Source organism: Pteropus vampyrus, unplaced genomic scaffold, assembly GCF_000151845.1.
Source record: "Pteropus vampyrus isolate Shadow unplaced genomic scaffold, Pvam_2.0 Scaffold36, whole genome shotgun sequence".
NCBI classification, from domain to species: domain Eukaryota; kingdom Metazoa; phylum Chordata; class Mammalia; order Chiroptera; family Pteropodidae; genus Pteropus; species Pteropus vampyrus.
Genome location: NW_011888817.1, coordinates 3,040,011 through 3,058,396, shown reverse-complemented (window position 1 = coordinate 3,058,396; position 18,386 = coordinate 3,040,011). Strand labels below are relative to the sequence as shown.

The following is an 18,386-nucleotide window of genomic DNA, read 5'->3' as shown; positions in this document are numbered from 1 at the left end:
ACCCTGAGGTCTCCTTTGCATGTCCGAGGAACAGGAGAATCTGAGCCGGAAGAACTCAGGTGGCGGCTACAGCATCCACCAGCACCAAGGCAACAAGCAGTTTGGGACGGAGAAGGTGGGCTTTCTGTACAAGAAAAGTGATGGGTAAGTGACTCGCGGAACTTAAGTAATTTGCCCAAAGTCACACAGCCAATAAATGACAGGGTTGGGGTTGTTGCCTAAAGGAACTGTTCTTATCATTTGTGTAGACCCTGAGGGTTTCAGGACCCTCCGCTCTGGCAATGCAAAATCATCGCAATCCTTGGCACATGAACTTCTAAAAGCCACTGGTTGTTCTTAACTTGAAGAATAGCAGCAGCTAACACTTTTTGAGCACTTATTATGCCCTGGACAGTCTCTATGCCCTCACTCTTAATCTCTACAATATATTGACTATGCCTGGAAATGAAAGTTGCCTGTGCCTTGCTCCCAGGCATGAAAAAAAAAAAAAATCAATCTATGAAGTGCAAAGGCCCTTATGGGATGTGTTCATGTTTCTCCTTTCTAATCAGTTTTTACTAGAGAAGAATAACTGTTAAACCAATTAATATTTACCTCTTACAGGAGAAGTGTTAGGTAGCTTTGCAGCATAGATTTGCTCATTGTATTTGGGCGGGGGTGGGGGTCTCAATATTTATCTTGCTTTGTCTTTAACCATAATTGATCTGTTGCGATCGAAAGCCAGTTCCACCTCTTAGACTAGGGGCTCCCTCAGTTAGTGGGCTGTGTCTCCTCCCTCAGACAAGAAGCTCTCAGGGGGTCAAGGTCACATGGTCTCCTTTAGAAGAAGGATTCCCAGAGAGTGGGGCTGTTTCTCCCATCAGACTGGGAGCTTCTTAAGGGTAGAGCTGTGTCACCTACTTCAGAAGGAAGCCCCAGAAATTGAGGGGTGTAGGGGCTGGGGACTTGGTCCAGGACTCTTGTTTTCTGATACAGGGGAATTAGGTGTGAGCTTTCAGTCACTGTCTCTCTATCCCTCTGGGCCCTAGAATTCGAAGAGTCTGGCAGAAAAGGAAGTGTGGAGTCAAGTATGGCTGCCTGACCATCTCACACAGCATGGTGAGGCCTGGAGGGGTAGGGGTCCCAGAACAAGATGGGTTCTCTCTCCTCCTGGTGTTCTGATCAGACAAGTGTCAAGCCCTCCCTCTAAGACTGGCCCCCAAACCTGGATCCAGGTTGCTAGAGATGCCCTGTGAAGGGAACAATAGGACCCAAAGCCCCCAACCTAGTCTGGGCCCACGTTCCACATCTTTGAGGTGCTGGGAATGGGGAGACATAAACTGAAACAGGATTATTGTGCCCATTAACAGATTAGGAAGCAGAGGCCTAAGAGTTTGGGAGGTCCAGAGGGTAACATGTATATCTTCCACCCCAACTTCGCACAGATAAACCGGCCCCCAGTGAAGCTGACCCTGCTGACGTGCCAAGTGAGGCCAAACCCCGAGGAGAAAAAATGCTTTGACCTGGTGACCCGTGAGTAGTACCTGCCTCTCCCCAACAACTACCCAGAGCTTCTCTAAGAGACTTGTCAGCTCTAAGGAGGCTGCAATTCAGGCCCTGTGTCCAATTTCACAGATATTTATCAAACAGCTGCTACTGTAGGCAGAAAACTCCTTAGGCCCTGGATGGTCCTGTAAAGCATATTTGAATGGATTGAGCTAATTTGGCTTTTGCAGTTGTTGTTTAAAATGTCCACTTTTCATCCTTTAAAGCCTTTGGTGCCAGGCTTTCCTGGGGGCAGGCTCGGGCTGAGAAGGACCTAGGTCTCATCCTAAGGGAGCCCTTGCTGCAGGGGGAGTTTCCAGAAGAGAGGTGCAGATATAGCACCATCAAAGATTACAGAGAGGAAGGCCTGCCCTGCTGTGGGAAATCAGGAAAGGCTGCTTGGAGGAGAGAGCATTTGATGTTAGCTTTGAAGGACACAGGAGGCAGTTTGGGGAGGGCATTTCAGAAGACAAGATTGGCATGAGGAAGGGCATGGAAGCAAGAGAATGGGTTTGGCCATTTCAGCCAGAGTGCGAGTTTCATATAAAAGTAGTGGAGAATGAGGTCTGGGAATGCCTCTTGGAGCTTATTTTCCGGCAGTAGGGAGCCAAGGGAGGGTCTTGGAGCAAGGGAGTTAGAGCAGAACCTGAGGCACAACAATCTGGCAGCTGGTACAGGCTTGGGGAAGGGGGAGAGCTGGGAACAGGGAGACCAGACAGGAGGCTGTGGGGCCAGATGAGGTGGTGACAATAGGTTCAGAGAAGACCCTGTCTCTGATCTGAGTAGGCCCTGTGCCCTGGAACTCTGGCTTCATATTGCCTTGCTGGGATCTTAGTAGGCGACTTCTGAGAAACTGCCCCCTCTACTGGCCACTGTCATTACCTGCCCTGGCCCCACAGGAAAGAAAGCTCCTTCTGGACCCAGCAGTTTGGGTGAGGGATCCCCTGGCCCAGGGAAGGCTGGCAGGACTTCTGTGGGCCAGACATCGCCTCCTCTCCCCACAGACAACAGAACATACCACTTCCAGGCGGAAGATGAACATGAGTGTGAGGCGTGAGTGTCCCCCTACAACCAGCCTGGGCGGTGGGAGCAGAGCCCAATGGACAGGACCCCATGGGCGCGGGTATCATCCCCACCCCACCCCGTACACTCCGCAGGTGGGTGTCAGTGCTGCAGAACAGCAAGGACGAAGCCTTGAGCAGCGCCTTCCTCGGGGAGCCCAGTGGCAGCCCAGTGCCCTGGGGGTGCACCGGGCTGGACGGGGAGCCTCAGGATGTCACCAAGCTGCTCATCTCCGAGGTGAAGAGCAGGCCCGGGAACCGCCAGTGCTGCGACTGCGGGGCTGCAGGTCCGAGACTGTGGGGCAGGGTAAGGAGGGAGGTGGAAGTGGAGGGGGGAGGGGCCCGCACCCCAGGCATGAGCGGCTCTCCTCTGCAGACCCCACGTGGCTCAGCACCAACCTGGGCGTGCTCACCTGCATCCAGTGCTCTGGCGTCCACCGCGAGCTGGGCGTGCGCTTCTCGCGCATTCAGTCCCTCACCTTGGACCTGCTGGGCCCCTCGGAGTTATTGGTGAGGATGGGGCGAGGCCAGAGAGGATTTGGGGCGTGGTTTGATCCGGAGGCCGGGCTTGAGTAGACTACCTCAGCCAGAGCTTGTGGGGTCGAGTGGGCAAGGCCGAGGTGGGGCGGGATCCAGACAAGCCAGAAAAGGGGACAGCCGGGGCGGGGCCTCTGGGGACTCAGTTCTCCAGGGGACACTGTCCTAACCACCCATCTTTACTTTCCCTCAACCCCAGCTGGCCTTGAATATCGGAAACGCGCGCTTCAATGAGGTCATGGAGGCCCAGCTGCCCTCACACGGAGGCCCTAAACCCTCAGCTGAGAGTGACATGTAAGGGGATTCTCAGATGGAGGGTGTCCTGGCCGGGGGATTCTGCTTCCCCAGCTCCCAAGGGCTCAGAAGGATCCTGGACCAGAATTGTGGGGAGAAGGGAGCCTCAGATCTGGAAGAGTCCAGGACAGGTTCTGGGGAAAGGAGATCTGTATCTCCTGTGGGATGCTTCCAGGGGCCTGCTGGGTGGAAATGGTTTTTGCTGCGATCCTGCGGTTGTTTTTGGCAGGAGCGGCCGCAGGGACTATATCGTGGCCAAGTATGTGGAACACAGGTTTGCCCGGCGGTCCACTCTGGAGCCTCAGAGACTCTGGACAGCCATTTGCAACCGAGACCTCCTGTCGGTTCTGGAGGCATTTGCTAATGGGCAGGACTTCAGACAGCCGCTGTCAGGGCCGGATGGGCAGGTGAGAACCCCTTCCAAGGGCCACTTATAACCTCTGCCCACCTCTGACATCTGCCCACCCATCAGAGGAGTAAATGGAAGAGAGCGCAAGTAAGGTCAAGCAGACTTGAGCCAGAATCCTGGCTGTTTTTTCCTAGCCGTGTGATTCAGAGCAGATTATTTAACTCATTCGTCTCATTTTTTCGTCGGTAGAACAGGTTAATGATAGCACCCAGAGCAGTGAAGTGAGAATTAAGTCATGCATGTAAAGGGCTTGGTACATAATATGTCTGCAGTGAGTCGTTAGTATATTTATTTTCCTTGACTAGCCTTGGAAATGGGTTAGAGTGGGTCAGGTTAGAGCAGGGAAGGCCATTGTATGGTTTTTTCAGTAACAAACACTATGTGAACTTGTAGAGTGGGGGGCAAGGAAATCAGGGACATTCGAAAGATTACTTCAACAGGAGTTGCTGACTGGACATCAAAAATTGGATGTCACATCTTTGAGCTGTCTGAGGTCTTTGTGGGGCTATCCAGTGGGCAGTGAGAGTGCAGTATGTAGACGAGGTAAGACTTCGGAACAGCCCGCATGAGTGATAGGTTAGCTGAGATTGTGGGCGGCAGTGAGAGCGGAGCCAGGGCCAAGAACTAAGTTTGAGAAACATCTTCTATTGGGGGCAAGAGGAGCCAGAACCATCGAAGTAAGAAGAAGGAATGGTCTTTCACCCTCCTCCCAAACATGAGGCTCCATCTATTCACATCTCTCAGGGGTTCTGGCATCTTCACATCTGGAGGTTTTAGGGGGCAATAAGCATTCAAGAGGGTAATATTGGGTTGGGGGTCAGGTGAACTGGGGAAAACTCAGGTGTGGATATGTACTCAGGCACCGGGAGAGCTCGCCTTGCACTTGGCCATCAGAGTCGCCAACCAAGCCTCCCTGCCCCTGGTGGATTTCATCATCCAGAATGGGTGAGAACCTCCCTGCCTGTCTGTCCGTGTCCTCTCCTCTTCCTCTTTTCCCCACTGACATTGACCCCCTTACCTGTCTGTTCCCCTCCTTCCTCCCTGACTACCCCCCCACCCCCTGCCCAGCGGTCACCTGGATGCCAAGGCTGCTGATGGGAACAGCGCTGTGCACTACGCTGCTCTCCACAACCAACCCGACTGCCTCAAGCTGCTGCTGAAAGGGAGAGTTTCAGTTGGCACAGGTGCGGCTCGAACCAGCTCCTCTGTAAACTCCCACTCCGGACTACCCCTCCTGTGGGACTTCCTGCCTTTTTCCCAGCCAGAGAGCATTGGTCAAAAGCAGAGACTTTGCAGACAGATGTGGGTCCTAATCCTTGCTTGCTTCTTGCTTCTGTCTATTCAGCTCTTGAACCTTAGCTTTTTCATCTGTAAAATGGGAATAGTACTACTGAACTAGTAGGCCTGCTAAGAGGGTAAAATAAAATATTGTTTCTGAAAGTACCTAACCAAATAAATATTAGCCGAACCTGAATAATAGTAATTATAATAGCCACCATTTACTGTTTAACGTGTGCCTGGTAATGTGCTAAGTGTTCTACATATAATAACTTATTTAATTTTCACAACAACCTGATCAGGTAGTTATAAGTATAATACACATTTTATAGATGGGAAAATTAAGGCCCAGAGAGGTTAAGGATCTTGCCCAAGATCACTCAGCCAGGAAGTAGAAGAGCCAGGATTCAAACCCAGACAACCTGATTCCAGAGGCCCTTCTTAACCTATAATATAACCTATAGCTTATAACCTTAAGCTATAATGCTGCTTTAACCCTGCTTAACCTATAGCTTATAACCTTAAGCTATAATGCTGCTTTAACCCTGACTGTGTCCCCCGACTTTACCCCTCACAGTGAATGAGGCAGGAGAAACAGCTCTGGACATAGCCAGGAAGAAGCAACACAAGGAGTGTGAGGAACTGGTGAGCAGAACTGGTGAGGTCTAGGGGAGGAAGGGGAGCCCCAGACCCTTCCTCTCCACTGAGCCCTGACCCTCTAAACTGCCAAGGCTTTGTTTTTGGCAGCTGGAGCAGGCCCAGGCTGGGGCCCTGGCCTTCCCTCTACATGTGGACTACTCTTGGGGAATTTCCACAGAGCCTGGCTCTGACAGTGAAGAGGATGAGGACGAGAAGGTGGGTCCCAGCCCCTGCCTCTCGGGCCTCTAGACAGCAGAAGAAAAGAGCCAGATTGGCCCTGGTGTGGGGAGGGGCAGGGTTGAACTAGAGGAACCAGCTGTCCTCACTCCCACACTTCTGCCCCAGCAGCGCTGCCCTCTGAAGCCCCCAGCCCAGGTCCGCTGGGCCAGTGGGAGGATGGACATCAGCAATAAGACCTATGAGACTGTTACCAGCCTGGAACCAGCTGCTTCTCAGACCCAGAGTGAGGATTGCCCCCCACCCTTGCCGGTCAAAAACCCTTCTCGGACCATGGTCCAAGAGCGTGCAGGACATACCAGGGGAGGTATGGTTGGCTGCCCCCAAAAAATAGTCATCATGCCATTCATTGAAGGCCTACTGTGTGCTAGGGCACTGAGCTCAGAGTACATACATTAGTCCATATTATCTTTACAGTCACCTGTCAGGTAGGGATTATTATCTATCTCCCCCTTAATGGGTACAGGAACAGAGAAGTTAAGTAACTTGCCCAAGACCCCACAGCTAATGAGTCCCTGATGTAGGATTCAAACCCAGGTCTGTCTTATTCCAAATCTGTCAATGCTTCACTTAAATAAAAAGAGAGAGAAGCATTTATTGAGCATCCACAATGTCTTGAGGCCTTTGGGGGCTACTGAGACACAGTCAAGTGAGAGAGATAAAAACTGGAATGTAATCCCTTGTACTATAAGGCACAATGTGATATGGAATGTAAATCCCAGAAGGACACGGACTCTGAGTTTTGTTGACTACTCTTTCTCCAGCACCTAGCACAGTGGCCGTTCTCATGAACATTCATTTGTTGAATGAGTGAACAAGCTTGTTCTGGGAGGGAACATGGCCTGTTGGGACTAGAGGGTGGTTTAGGAAGGCTTCCTGGTAGAGATGGCATTTGAGCTGAGCCTGAAGGATGAACAGAAGAGTCCAAACTGAGGAGGTGTGAGCAGAAGCAAAACAGTGTATCACTGTGGCCCTAGCTGTCGTGAATGAATGTCGTGGATGAAAGAGGCTGCAGTATGATGGGGAATAGTTGAAAGAAAGGGCTAGAGAGGTAGGTGGGGAGTGGGGAATGGGGAGAGAGCTGTGATAGATCCTAGAGCCCAAAGACAACTTCGAAATTGAGCAGAATGAGTGACAAAAACAGCCTTTATCACTTCTGATTCCAGATCGTTCTGAAGTCCCCAGCCTGAGCTCCGAGCCTCCCGAGGTCCCTGACAACCTGGGCAGTCCAGCCTCCTCCTCCAGCCTCACAAGCCCTGTGGAACTTGCGGGTGCCAACCAGTCCCCTCACAGCTCTGAAGAGGGCCTCTGGGAGCCCCCGGGCACCTCTCGACCCAGCCTGACATCTGGAACCACCCCTACAGAGACGTATCTCCCCGTCAGGTTCAGGTTGGTTAGAGCCCAGCTATACAACCTGGGCAAGTCTCCTGACCTCTCTGAGCATCCACGTATTTCCCTTCCTCTAAGTGGTTCCTGCCCGAAGACTCAGTTACCTTCCAGCCCAAAAGCCCATGGACTAACGCTGAAATGCTAGACCTTCAGTGGAGGGCAATTGGACCCCTTTCTCCTTACACACCTGCTCCTGAGTCTGGCCTTGAGAGCTGGGGAGGAGTCTAGGACCCAGAGTGCTGAAGCTGGAGGAGAGAAGGCTTAGTCCTACATGTGCGGCTTGTTCTAGAGTGGGTGGGGTCTTCACTCCATCCCTACCTCTAACCCAGGATCCAGTCCTCTCTTCCTTGCAAACCCTTTCATTTTGGAGTTTGGGGAATAGTCATGGGAGAACCTTCAGTGCTCTCTGGAAGTCAGTTCCAGGCCCCTGGAGCCTGCGATAGACCAGCCTGGGGGCCCTGGAGACTCTATCCACCCATCCTAAGCCCCCAGCCTTGCTCTACACCTGAGCCCTTTCTCCCCCATATCCCCAGAGGGGCTCACTGGGCACAGAAGTCACGTTGGCCTTTCCCTGCCTTCCAGCTCCGAGAGTACTCGCTCCTATCGGCGGGGGGGCCGGAGCCTGGAAGACTGTCCCTCAGCCAGGCAACCTCTACCCAGAAGGAACATGCAGGTAGGTAGTTGCTCAGGACCATGGTTTGAGGGGAGACGGCAGGGTATCTGGGAAGCAGAGTTGGTTAAGAGTAGGCATATTAGGTCGGGAGACGTCTCCTCATGATTGGGGTACATATGGGTCCAGGTGGCCACAGTTTGGCCAGTCCCTGTCCTGGTCCTCCTCATTCCTCACTCTAGCCCAGGATGTGTGAAGCTGGGGAGAGCCCAGACTTTGAGGGATGGCAGAAGTGATGAGGCCCAAGCTCTGGCTCCTTCCCGGGGAGGATGAGCAAAGCTGTGCAGCCAGGTTGGTTGTTCAGAGAAGGAATCACTTCTCTGCAATAGTGGCAGGATTGAGGTGGCTGTATGCCAGCCCTCGGTTGTACAAGAGTCTCTGAAATCTGCTGAGATGGCCAGCTCCCGGTCACAGACCATGTGCATATATTTAGTTGAAGAACCTGGGAGTGAGCATAGGACAGAGCTCACAGTGTCGGGAAGGAAGCCTCCTCTGTTCCTTGTTCCCCTGGGGACTCCTCAGGGATGGCGGTCGTCTGTTGGGATGGCAGGGGCACGAGTTAGGTCTCTCAAAGTCAGGCACCAGACACAAATTTGTGTCTGCAAACAGATATCCATCACCCAGCATTTAGTTGATGCCTGTTGTCGAAGCATGTTTGATAATGAAAGCCTTGGCCTTGGGCAAGTGGCTTCACTTCTTCAAGCCTCAGTTTCATCATCTGAAAAATGGGGATACTTCCATCTACCTCCATATTATGATGTAATTTCATCACTGTAGAACAATTTTGAAACCTAGCGAGATAAACAGCTGGTATATAAATGCTTAGAAAATGTCAATTTTCATCCTTCTCTCCCCAGGTTGGCTTCACCGAAGGAGAGGGCTCAAGAACTGGGGTTCTCCCAGCAAATTCTGTACAGCTTTTGCAAGACTAGCTCCTGCTGGCACTTACATGCTTGAACCACCCCCATGCTGGGCCCCAGTGTTCAGAGCTAGGACTTGAGCCCACAAGACTGGGGAGCTGAAGCGTTCATTTTCTTGAGTCTTACTCTCTGTCCCTGGTGCCTCTGTGACTGGCCTTCCTCCCTGCCATGGGCCCATGCCCCTGCCAAGGACACAGGGCTGATGGTGGTTCTTTCCCTTCTATCTCATTATCCTCCAGGGACCAGGGAGCCCTATGGCTGGATCTGAGTACTCCTGAGCTAGCTTCAGCTGCAGAACCCTCAAACCCTCATCAGACCAAGACTATGTTTCTTCCATCAGTCTGGGGGCTCCTCAAGAGTAGGACCAGCCTGCCTTCATCATTCTCCACATCCAGACCAGGGGTACTGCAAGACTAGGGACTGTCTTCTTGGCTATTCATGTGTCTAGTATTCCTTTACTGAGCTCTGGCTCTATGTACAGAGCTGTGCTAGGCACTGCAGTTGCCACATGAATACGTCAAGGGCCCTGCAGATGTGGACCCTTGCTAGGAAGCTCATCCCCAGGGTTAGATTTGGGCATGGGCAGGGTGGATGGTTCTGAGGTCAAGGGCAGACAGACAATCAGCTGGTTTATACCCAGATGACATTGCAGTTGTCTACAGCCCATATCCATTTATTTGGTCAATACCCATGCTGTACTGGCTGTTAACTAAATATTCCGAGTATCAATTCTTTTGAAGGACAGCACTGCCTTCCTGGGGACCTCTACTATATTTCCCAGCCAGGAAGCAGAGCAAGACTCACCCCTCCTCCATTGCCCACTCTCCTTAGTTAGCAGGAAGGAAAGGAATGGTCGTGATGATAGATCCTCACTTCTCACCTCTTTTTCTTGGTCAACTCAGGAGCCTTCCAGTCTCGGGGGAGGAAAGGGCCAAGAAAGGAGAAAGAGTGATAGAAATGAGAGGGTTCTGCCTCCCAGTACCAGAAGTTCCACCCTGGCTTCCAGCCCCATATTAGAAAACAGATCCACCTAAGACATCATCGGTCTCTAACACCTCAGCTTTATAGTCGATGAATACTGGGCTCTGGGCCCTGGCAGGGATGGAGCAGGCCAAACAGGGGAGGGTACCAATGGCCAACACAGCAGCCTTGCTCAGAGGCTGAGCTATTTACCCTGGAGACCTGACTGTTCTGTGATCCCACAAAAACAAGGTTGTCTTTTTTGAGCCCCAGTGTCCGGTTTTGTTCATCTCAGAATCATTCTTTCACTCATCTCTAATAAAAGATTTTTTTTTTTTTTTTTTGGAAATTCTAGTGGTTTTATATATGTGATCCGAAGAACAACAGAGAGAGGGAGAGAATCTTAGGGCTTGGAATTCTTTCTCCGGACCCTATAATGAGACAGCCTGGTGTAGAGCAGTGGTTTGCAACCAGGGGCAGTATTGCCCAAAGGGACATTTGGCAATGCAGAAACTTTCTTATTGTTCCCAACAGGAAGGTGCAACTGGCGACTGGCGGCTTCAAGTTGTCCCACCGAGAGTGAAAAAATTGGTGTCTTTACCACCGACTCTGGTCTCTCGTTGGTTGGGAGGGTGCATCTGGGGGTATCAGGCACTTCCAGCCTGCCCCAAAACCCTCAGTCAGACAGATGCAGGAAGATGTCAGGGGCATGTCTGGGAATTGCCTGCAGGTGACCTCCAGGGAGAACAGGCAGGCAGAGGGGATATGATAAGTACCCATAGTGTCTGATATGGTTGAGCAGTGCAACCCTGGGCCTCTCTGGGCCTCAGTCTTCCCATTAGTACAATGAAGGGGTTAGACTTGTTTTCTTAGAGTCCTTTGAGCCCTGGTGATATAGGAGTCTTGGCTTCTTTTGTTGTCATACAACTGTGGGACTGGGTGGAGTTTGAGAAAAGTCACATTTTTAAAAAAGGCAATCCTAAAGTAACTGCAGGCAACTGTGTCTTCAACCTAGAGGGGCTTGCTTGGGGGTTGGTCATATGACCCAGATCCAAAACTATTAAAGCCTAACCTCCTAAAAGCAGCCTACAAATGCTTTGTGTGGTCAGGCCCCACCCACTTCTGATTTTCGACCTTGTTTCTCCCCACACTCCTCTCACCTCTGTGTAGCAGCCACACTGATTTTTCATCTCCTCCAACCCTGACAAGCCAAGCACCCTCCCATCCCTAAGCTTTACACATTCTGAACTCCGGGAGGACTGTGTTGATTCTCTCTGGATGCCCAGGGCTAGAACTGCCTGGCACATAGTAGGTGCTCAATAAACATATGTTGAATGCATGAATGTTTCTTCCTCTCTTCCCTCCCTCCTCTCCCCAACTCCCACTCTGCACTTCTGCCCAAAGTTTAAACTTCATTTCTTCAGAGGAGATGACACTGCCAACTGGTGCAGGTCCTCTCAATGTGTCCTTAAGGTATCCTCTCCTTCCTGACCCTCTCCCCAGCTGTGATAATACAGAACTGATTGTGTCCATATTTGTTAAAAGTTTCTCTTGCCCATAGGCCCAATCACAAGCTTGCTGAAACAAGGTCTGTCTTATTCTTTGCTTGGATGCTCAACACATATTTGTTGAATGCATGAAAAACCTCACTTCTAACTACCTCCGTCCCAGTCACACAGCAGCAATTAGAAGTCAGATGAGTTCACACCACGCTGTCTCTCTGACCAGGGTGGGGTGGCATTCTCTGAGATTCTCTCAGGAAAGTCTGGAGATTTCACTGAATACCCCAATCCATAGCTCCTGGCCTCACTCTGGACCACTTTTCATGCCTCCCCTCCAGGTCCTTAAGCATCCCCTGCCCCAATGATCATTTTCTGTCAATTAAATGCACTTGTTTAGGAAGGCATCTGTGTCTGCTGGGGACCCTTGGAAGGTCCTTCCTCTGGAACATAGATGTGTGCACAGCTATGGGGGCACAGTTGTTTTCTCCGCTCCACCCAAATAACCCTTCCAGAGTCCATCCCATTGGGGAGGAAGTGCTCCTGACACTGAATAGAGGGCGCGCATGCACCTGGATCAGTATTTCTCAAAGTTTGGTGCACTTAAGAATCTTCCAAGCCCTCGTTACCCAGAGTACAATCCTGGGACGGGCAGCACCAGTAAGTAGCTCCCCCGAGGACCTTATTAGAAATGCAAAATCTCACGGTAAACTGAATAGACGGAAACAGGGTTTGGATACGCGTGCGCACAAGGAGTGCGCACGAACGAGTGAGCACAGGGTAGGGCAAAGGTGTATTTAATGATCGCGCCCAAAAATGTGATCCGAGTGCACCAAGTTGCGTCCGACTTGGGCACAGGCATGAAGCTTGGTCTGCCCGCTTTGAGCTGCAAAGGTGCAGAGACGCGGGAGCCCTGAACTCTTCCCGGAGCTCCCGGGGCACCCGCAGGCGCCTTCCTCGCGGCGGCAGCCTCTCGTGTCCGGGACCACGTCCTCCCGGCTCGCCAGAAAGCCCTGCTAGCCGAATCTCCCTTCAGCCCCCGGCCCCAAGGAGAAAGGCCCTCTCTCGCCGCCTCGTCCCTCTCCGGAGGCAGGACCGGCCGGCGCGGGCAATCTTTGCCCCGGCGAGTCCTTGAAGTCTATATTTAGTGCATGCCACCCCTCCCCCCACGTCGGAGGCAGGCGGGCCAGGGGGGAACCGGGAGGGGGAGCCCCGCCCTCGCCAGGCGTGTGTGTGTGGTGTGTGTTTGCGGCCCGCGCGGGTTGCACGCCCTCCGCCTCTGCGCCTCCTGTCCCCGAGGATCGGCTACTGTGCCTGCGCCCCTCGCCCTGCCGGGCGTCGCGGGCCAACATGGGCCAGGAAGAGGAGCTGCTAAGAATCGCCAAAAAGCTGGAGAAGATGGTGGCCAGGAAGAACACGGTGAGGCTGCAGAGTTTGGGCCACAGCCTCCGCCCCCGGGAGGCGCGGCGCGGGCGAGCCCTGGTGTCCCGGGGGCGCGTGCTGGCGGAGAGCCCGGGAGGCGCGGGCGGGACCCAGTACCCGAGGGAGGCGCGGCTCGTGCAGACTCAGCGCCCCTTGGGGACTGCTGGGCACCTCGGAGTGGACTTGTGCATGGCTCAGGACGCCGGGGGAATCGTGCGGGCCCCGAAGTCGAGGCTTGTGCACGTCCCTCTGGACGTGAAGGGTTCGGGGGGCCCCGGAATAGATTGAGCAGGGCCCATGAAAGTGAGTGAAGAGACCCGGACCTGGAAAAAGACTTTTGGAGTCCTGGGATGCACGACGTGTGCACAGCTAGAGGAGTGACGGCGACGGCGGGGTGGGGGGAGGGGATAAGGGGGACAAAATCCTGGTGGCCCCAGAAGGAACAAAGAAACGAGATATGAGCGGTGCCGAGCGGCGTCTACCCCGCACCCGGGAGGTGGGTCTGGGAGAGAGGAGCGAAGGTCCGCGGATCTTGCGACCCCACAGCTTCCGGCGCCAGGAGCGGTCGTTTGCAACTTTCCCTTAACTTGGCCGCCGGGTGGGGCCCACGCCGGCGGGGGCCGAACAGGTGCGGGGCAGCCGCAGCCCTCGGGGGCCGCGCGGCGGGGGCAGGGGAACGACGGCTGGAGGCCTGGGCTTTGCAGACGGACCCAGAGGTTGCGGGGAATCGGGGCTGGCGGACCTACCTGCGCGTCCAGGAGCCCCGAGCGCAGGCCGACTTGAAGTTAATATTTGATCCTTCCCATGATCTTTGCCTCAGGCCGGCGCCACAGGGTTTGCCGGCCAGAGCAAACTTGGCCTTGGGTTAGGGAAGGTCTGGGCACACCGGGGAAGGGAACAGAGGGGAGGGTAGCCCAGCTGGCATGTCCCCCCATCTCTCCCTGCGCCAGTGCCCTCCTCATCCCACTATCCATAGCCTCTTGCTGGAGCAGGACTTGCATTTCCAGAGCATAAGGTGACCCTAGGAGCTTGGGAAAAGGATGAACCCTAAGGGAGGTTTTAGAGCAGGGAAGCAAGAATGATCGCTGAAGCCATGGAAGCCCTAGAGTAGACAAGAGCGGTATTGAGTTGATGTCGATATAAAGGCCGGAGCCTCAGTTTCTCCATCTGTAAGAAGGATTTGAGATCACCTACCTCCTGGGAGGGAATGTCACTGGATTTTTGTCTCTGTTGGCGATGGTGAGGGTAGAAGAGATGTGAGATCCTTAAGTAAGACATAGAATGGTGCTGCCTAAGAGAGAATGAAAGCTGCAGAGGGCTGGCAGCTTCTCACCCTTACATCCCAGCCTCCACATGTTCCCATTCCTGCATCCTCCAAAATCAGTGAAGCTCATAGGGCGCACTTTCTCAACTGGGGGCAGCAGAGCCCAGCCCTGAGCTAAATTCCATGGCAAGTAGACAGGTGATCCCAGCCCTGCCCCTTACCGACCTAGGTTTGTGCCAGGAGATTCCGGGCCTCTGGGTGAGAGGGTGGGGGATGGGGTGGGGAAGCTTAGGAGGCCTGAGAAAGGCAGCTTGGCTGGGAGTAGAGCCCTGGCTGAGAAGGAGGGGACTGGTCCTGGCCTCCTTTCACTCCTTTTGTAGCCAAAGGCCCGCCTCCACTTCCCCTCTCTGGGCCTCAATTTTCTCTTCTATGAAATGGGAAGAGGAAATGGTGTCCCTTGGGAATGGATTCCTGTGGAAGTATTCAGAGCTCTCTTTAGGAAAACTTCAAGTCTGGCCACAGGGTCCCTGTAGCACAGAGCAAGTTTGCAGCCACGTCTGCGCCTGGGCTCTTGGCAGCCTCTGGGTGGGCACAGAGCTCTGGGCATGTGATCGAGAAAGGTGGGGCCTGCTCTAAGAGTGAAAGTGGGCCCGCCCAGTGGTGGTTAGGGAGAGGACACACTTCCTGTAATAAGACGGATCCTCCACGTTGCAACTCAGGCCTGAGGTTTACTGCCAATTACTGAAGTCCCAGCAACTTAGGGCTTCTGTCAGATGCTGTGAGCTTGTACCCACTGAAACAGCTTCAAACATACAAACACCACGTCACAGCTACACATGCACATAATCACACACAACAAACATAGCTACACACATGCAGCCACATACGACAATGACTAAACAAACAACTGTGAACATAATTGCATATGAGGTTTAGCTACTGACCTTGACGTGATGGATAGACTGACCATTCTATTAACAGAAAGACACACAAAGACAACTATACACATGGGTACATGTGTGCATGCAGACAATAAGCTACACCCAGGTGACAAACTTACACATTCAAACATTATAACATAGGCATCATCCCATAAAGACAAACACATTGTGTTTTGAGCTGCACACCCGCAGCTCCACACCTGGACCAGAGCTACTGCTGGCTACACAACCCGTACGTGCATGCAGAGAGGCACACCTGGCAATACTTGCACAAGGCTTTGTGAGCCCAGCTATAACCAGAGCTCATGGCTGTTCTCCAGCATGACCTAGTTATACAGTGTGACATACAGAGACACACACCCAGTGGTGAGATTGAACCAATTAGGAATTTTGCAAGCTGGTTGTTAAATACAACCATTATTTTAAAAAACTAAATCATAAGCTTGTAATTAAATTATATTAAAAACAAAGGTAATAAACACTCCAAAATCATCACTTCCTAATTATTTTACTACATTTTACTATCATCTGTGGTCGAGACGTTATTTACTTCTATTATATCAATATGGTGGAAATACTATATAATGGTGTGCTCCGTTGACCAACATAGCATGGCACTTACCCATGTTGATATTTCATGATTGTACAAGTCTAGACAGCTCTATGTCCATAAGTGCACAGTTGTATAATGGTTTGAGCCGGAAAAACCTGAGTTTGAATCCCAGCTCTGTTCCTTGTAACTTTGGGCAAATTATTTAACCTCTTTGTTTTTTTTTTTTGATTCCTCTTCTGTGAAAATGGGATCATCTATAAAAATAGAATAGTAATAGTATTCACCTCACAGGGTCACTGTAAGAGTTAAACAAACAACATAATGCACATAAAATACTTAGAGCAGTGTCCATCACATAGAAAGCCTTTAATTAATGTTACACACAGTTACATGCCCACAAGTTTTCATGCACACACAAACTCACAGATCACACATCTGAAAACATAATGTGAACCCCAGCTCTAGGGGAGGCTGAGGACTGGCAGCCCTTGGGATGGGTCCAAGAAGCCTGACAGGGACACACAGGGCACAGTCAGCTGGTGCTCCCTAGGGAACTGAACTCAGAACAGGAGTTGGAAGGCTGGCTTCTAAGAAGCAGGTGGGAGGAAGGAGGCGGCTGAAATGGATCAGGGTGTTTTCAGGGCCTGGCAGCCAACAGATTTTCAAATCTGGGTCTCCTTTCTTCCCCTCCTAGCCTCGTCTCCTGCCTTCTGCTTTCTGCTTGATTCATTTGCTCAGAGAGCTCTGGGCTGTGCGCTGAACCCTGAGGTCTCAGAGATTAAAACAGTCCTCCTTACCCGAGAAGAATGAAAGTATATGTCGACTCAAAGACTTGTTCATAAATGTTCCTAGCAGCCTTATTTGTAGTAGCCCCAAACTGGAAACTACCCAAAAGTCAATCAACAGGTGAATGGATAAACAAATGGTAGTATATACATACAATGGAAAATGACTCAGCAGTAAAAAGGAACTATTGATACACACAGCAACATGGATGAATCTCAAAATAAGTACACCAAGTGAAAGAAGCCAGACGAAAAGAAATCTATTACGGTACTCTTGATATAAAATTCTTAAAAATGTAAGCCCAACTGTATTGTGACAGAAAGCAGAATAATGGTGGCCTGGACTTGGAGTTGGGAGTGCAAGGAGGAACTAGGAAACTTTTGGGGATGATGGTTATGTCCTTACCTTGATTGTGGTGTTTCATGGGTGTACATGTCAAAACCCATCAAATTGTAGCCTACACTATGTCCAGTTTATTGTATGTCAACTATACCTCAACTAGACCTAGCTGTTAAAAAAAAGCCACAGTCCTCACCCTGCAGAGGCTCACAGGTGGAAAATGAGGAGAGGAGGGTTACAGACACAAAAGCAATAACAATTAGCCTCGAAGTAGCTAATTTTAGAGGAAGAGATGGGGAAGCGGGGAGGGCATACCCAGTAGAAAGAAGAGCAGAACCACCAGCTAGGGGCCAGGGTGAGTGGTTAGTTTTGGACCCTGGTTCATAGGGGCTTGAACCCAGGTGGGTGATGAGAGATGGTCTAGGGCAGAATTTTTCCTTCTCTCTCCTTTCTGTCCCTTGCCTGTCTCTCAACCACTTGTCTGCCTGTATCCTGTAGCTGGAACAGTTTCTTTTCTACCTCCTGCCTCCCTCTTTCTCGCCGAGACCATATGATGGTCGGAGAGGGGCCTGGGGCAGAATCCATGGGCCTCAGTCCTCACCTTGTGGCCTCCACAGGAAGGGGCCCTCGACCTTCTGAAGAAGCTGAACAGCTGTCAGATGTCCATCCAGCTACTCCAGGTGGGGTGGGGGTGGGAAGCCCTGGGGGTAGTCCCTGGGTGGGGGAGTCTTCCTGGGGGGAAGCCCCTGGGGGAGGAGACCTCCAAGGGTGGGATCTGGGAGGAGGTTTTGAAGGGAGGCTGGGGAGAGGAGGGATCTGAGGTGCTCTGAAGGTGGGGACTGAGGCATTTAGATGGGGGTAGGGTGCCTTCCAAGCACAGGGGGCCCTCTGGGTCTTAGAGGAAGACTGATGTGCTTTCCTTGAATAGCTCCATTCCCAGGGTCCTGGGCTAGTGAGATTCAAGAGGCCAGTGGGCCAAGGAGAGAGAAAAGTCCTTCATCTTTCGATCTCCCCTTTGTAGCCCCCAAACATTACCAGGAGCACTTGGCCCTGAAAAAATTAGAACAGACCTAAGCTTTAGCAGCCAGAGCTGTGTCTTACGCTGAAACTTGAGCTCAAAGACTCCAGGGGATGGGGATGGGGAGGGGTCCTGATCATTAGCCATGCCCACCACCATGGGCACTTCAGCTTTTCACCAAATCCACAGTTATTCATCAGTGCAGGGGGCCAGGCCTGGAGCACTGGCCCTCACTAAGGGCGACAGTTATAGGGTCAGAATTATTATCTCAGCCACAGGTCAGGGCCGGGGCTCTGGAGAAGTTGAGGCTGAGGGAAGGGAGTGGTTGAGCCGGGGCAGGTCTTGCTAATTAGAGCAGCCAGTCCTGTGTGTCCGTTCCCAGACCAGGCCTTAACTCTCTCCCTTTGCAGACAACCAGGATTGGAGTCGCGGTTAATGGGGTCCGCAAGCACTGCTCGGACAAGGAGGTGGTGTCCTTAGCCAAAGTCCTCATCAAAAACTGGAAGCGGCTCCTAGGTAAGAGGGGACGAGATCAACTTGGGCCGTGTTTTCCTCCCAGCACCTGGGACAGGACTGTGCCTGGATCCTACCAAGCACTCAGTTTATGTTTGTTGAATAACTTAATAACAGACAGATGGCCTCTAGT

General features: G+C 52.0%; 2 protein-coding genes across 15 annotated transcripts in view; both read left to right on the top strand.

Annotated features, from left to right (window-relative positions):
* The window catches only part of ASAP3 (ArfGAP with SH3 domain, ankyrin repeat and PH domain 3), a 45,291-nt gene extending 35,030 nt beyond the window's left edge, over positions 1-10,261 (top strand). For 2 of the 14 annotated variants that reach the window (XM_023529139.1, XM_023529149.1), the window contains exons 10-25: positions 35-144; positions 1,029-1,098; positions 1,350-1,512; positions 2,529-2,577; positions 2,682-2,872; positions 2,962-3,095; positions 3,322-3,416; positions 3,646-3,823; positions 4,685-4,770; positions 4,894-5,009; positions 5,681-5,748; positions 5,851-5,958; positions 6,088-6,286; positions 7,146-7,368; positions 7,904-8,041; positions 9,198-10,261. In XM_023529139.1, the coding sequence (XP_023384907.1) occupies positions 35-144; positions 1,029-1,098; positions 1,350-1,512; positions 2,529-2,577; positions 2,682-2,872; positions 2,962-3,095; positions 3,322-3,416; positions 3,646-3,823; positions 4,685-4,770; positions 4,894-5,009; positions 5,681-5,748; positions 5,851-5,958; positions 6,088-6,286; positions 7,146-7,368; positions 7,904-8,041; positions 9,198-9,375 (2,106 nt within the window). In that variant the 3' untranslated portion in view covers positions 9,376-10,261. Of the gene's footprint in view, positions 1-34; positions 145-1,028; positions 1,099-1,349; positions 1,513-2,528; positions 2,578-2,681; positions 2,873-2,961; positions 3,096-3,321; positions 3,417-3,645; positions 3,824-4,684; positions 4,771-4,893; positions 5,010-5,680; positions 5,762-5,850; positions 5,959-6,087; positions 6,287-7,145; positions 7,369-7,903; positions 8,042-8,895 lie in introns of those variants that run through there. The other 12 variants (XM_023529143.1, XM_023529140.1, XM_023529147.1 and 9 more) reach the window with 12 other exon arrangements.
* A 2,374-nt stretch (positions 10,262-12,635) lies between these two features.
* The window catches only part of TCEA3 (transcription elongation factor A3), a 33,745-nt gene continuing 27,994 nt past the window's right edge, over positions 12,636-18,386 (top strand). The window contains exons 1-3 of the mRNA XM_011358030.2: positions 12,636-12,836; positions 17,340-17,402; positions 18,151-18,256. Of these exons, the coding sequence (XP_011356332.1) occupies positions 12,768-12,836; positions 17,340-17,402; positions 18,151-18,256 (238 nt within the window). The 5' untranslated portion in view covers positions 12,636-12,767. The remainder of the gene's footprint in view (positions 12,837-17,339; positions 17,403-18,150; positions 18,257-18,386) is intronic.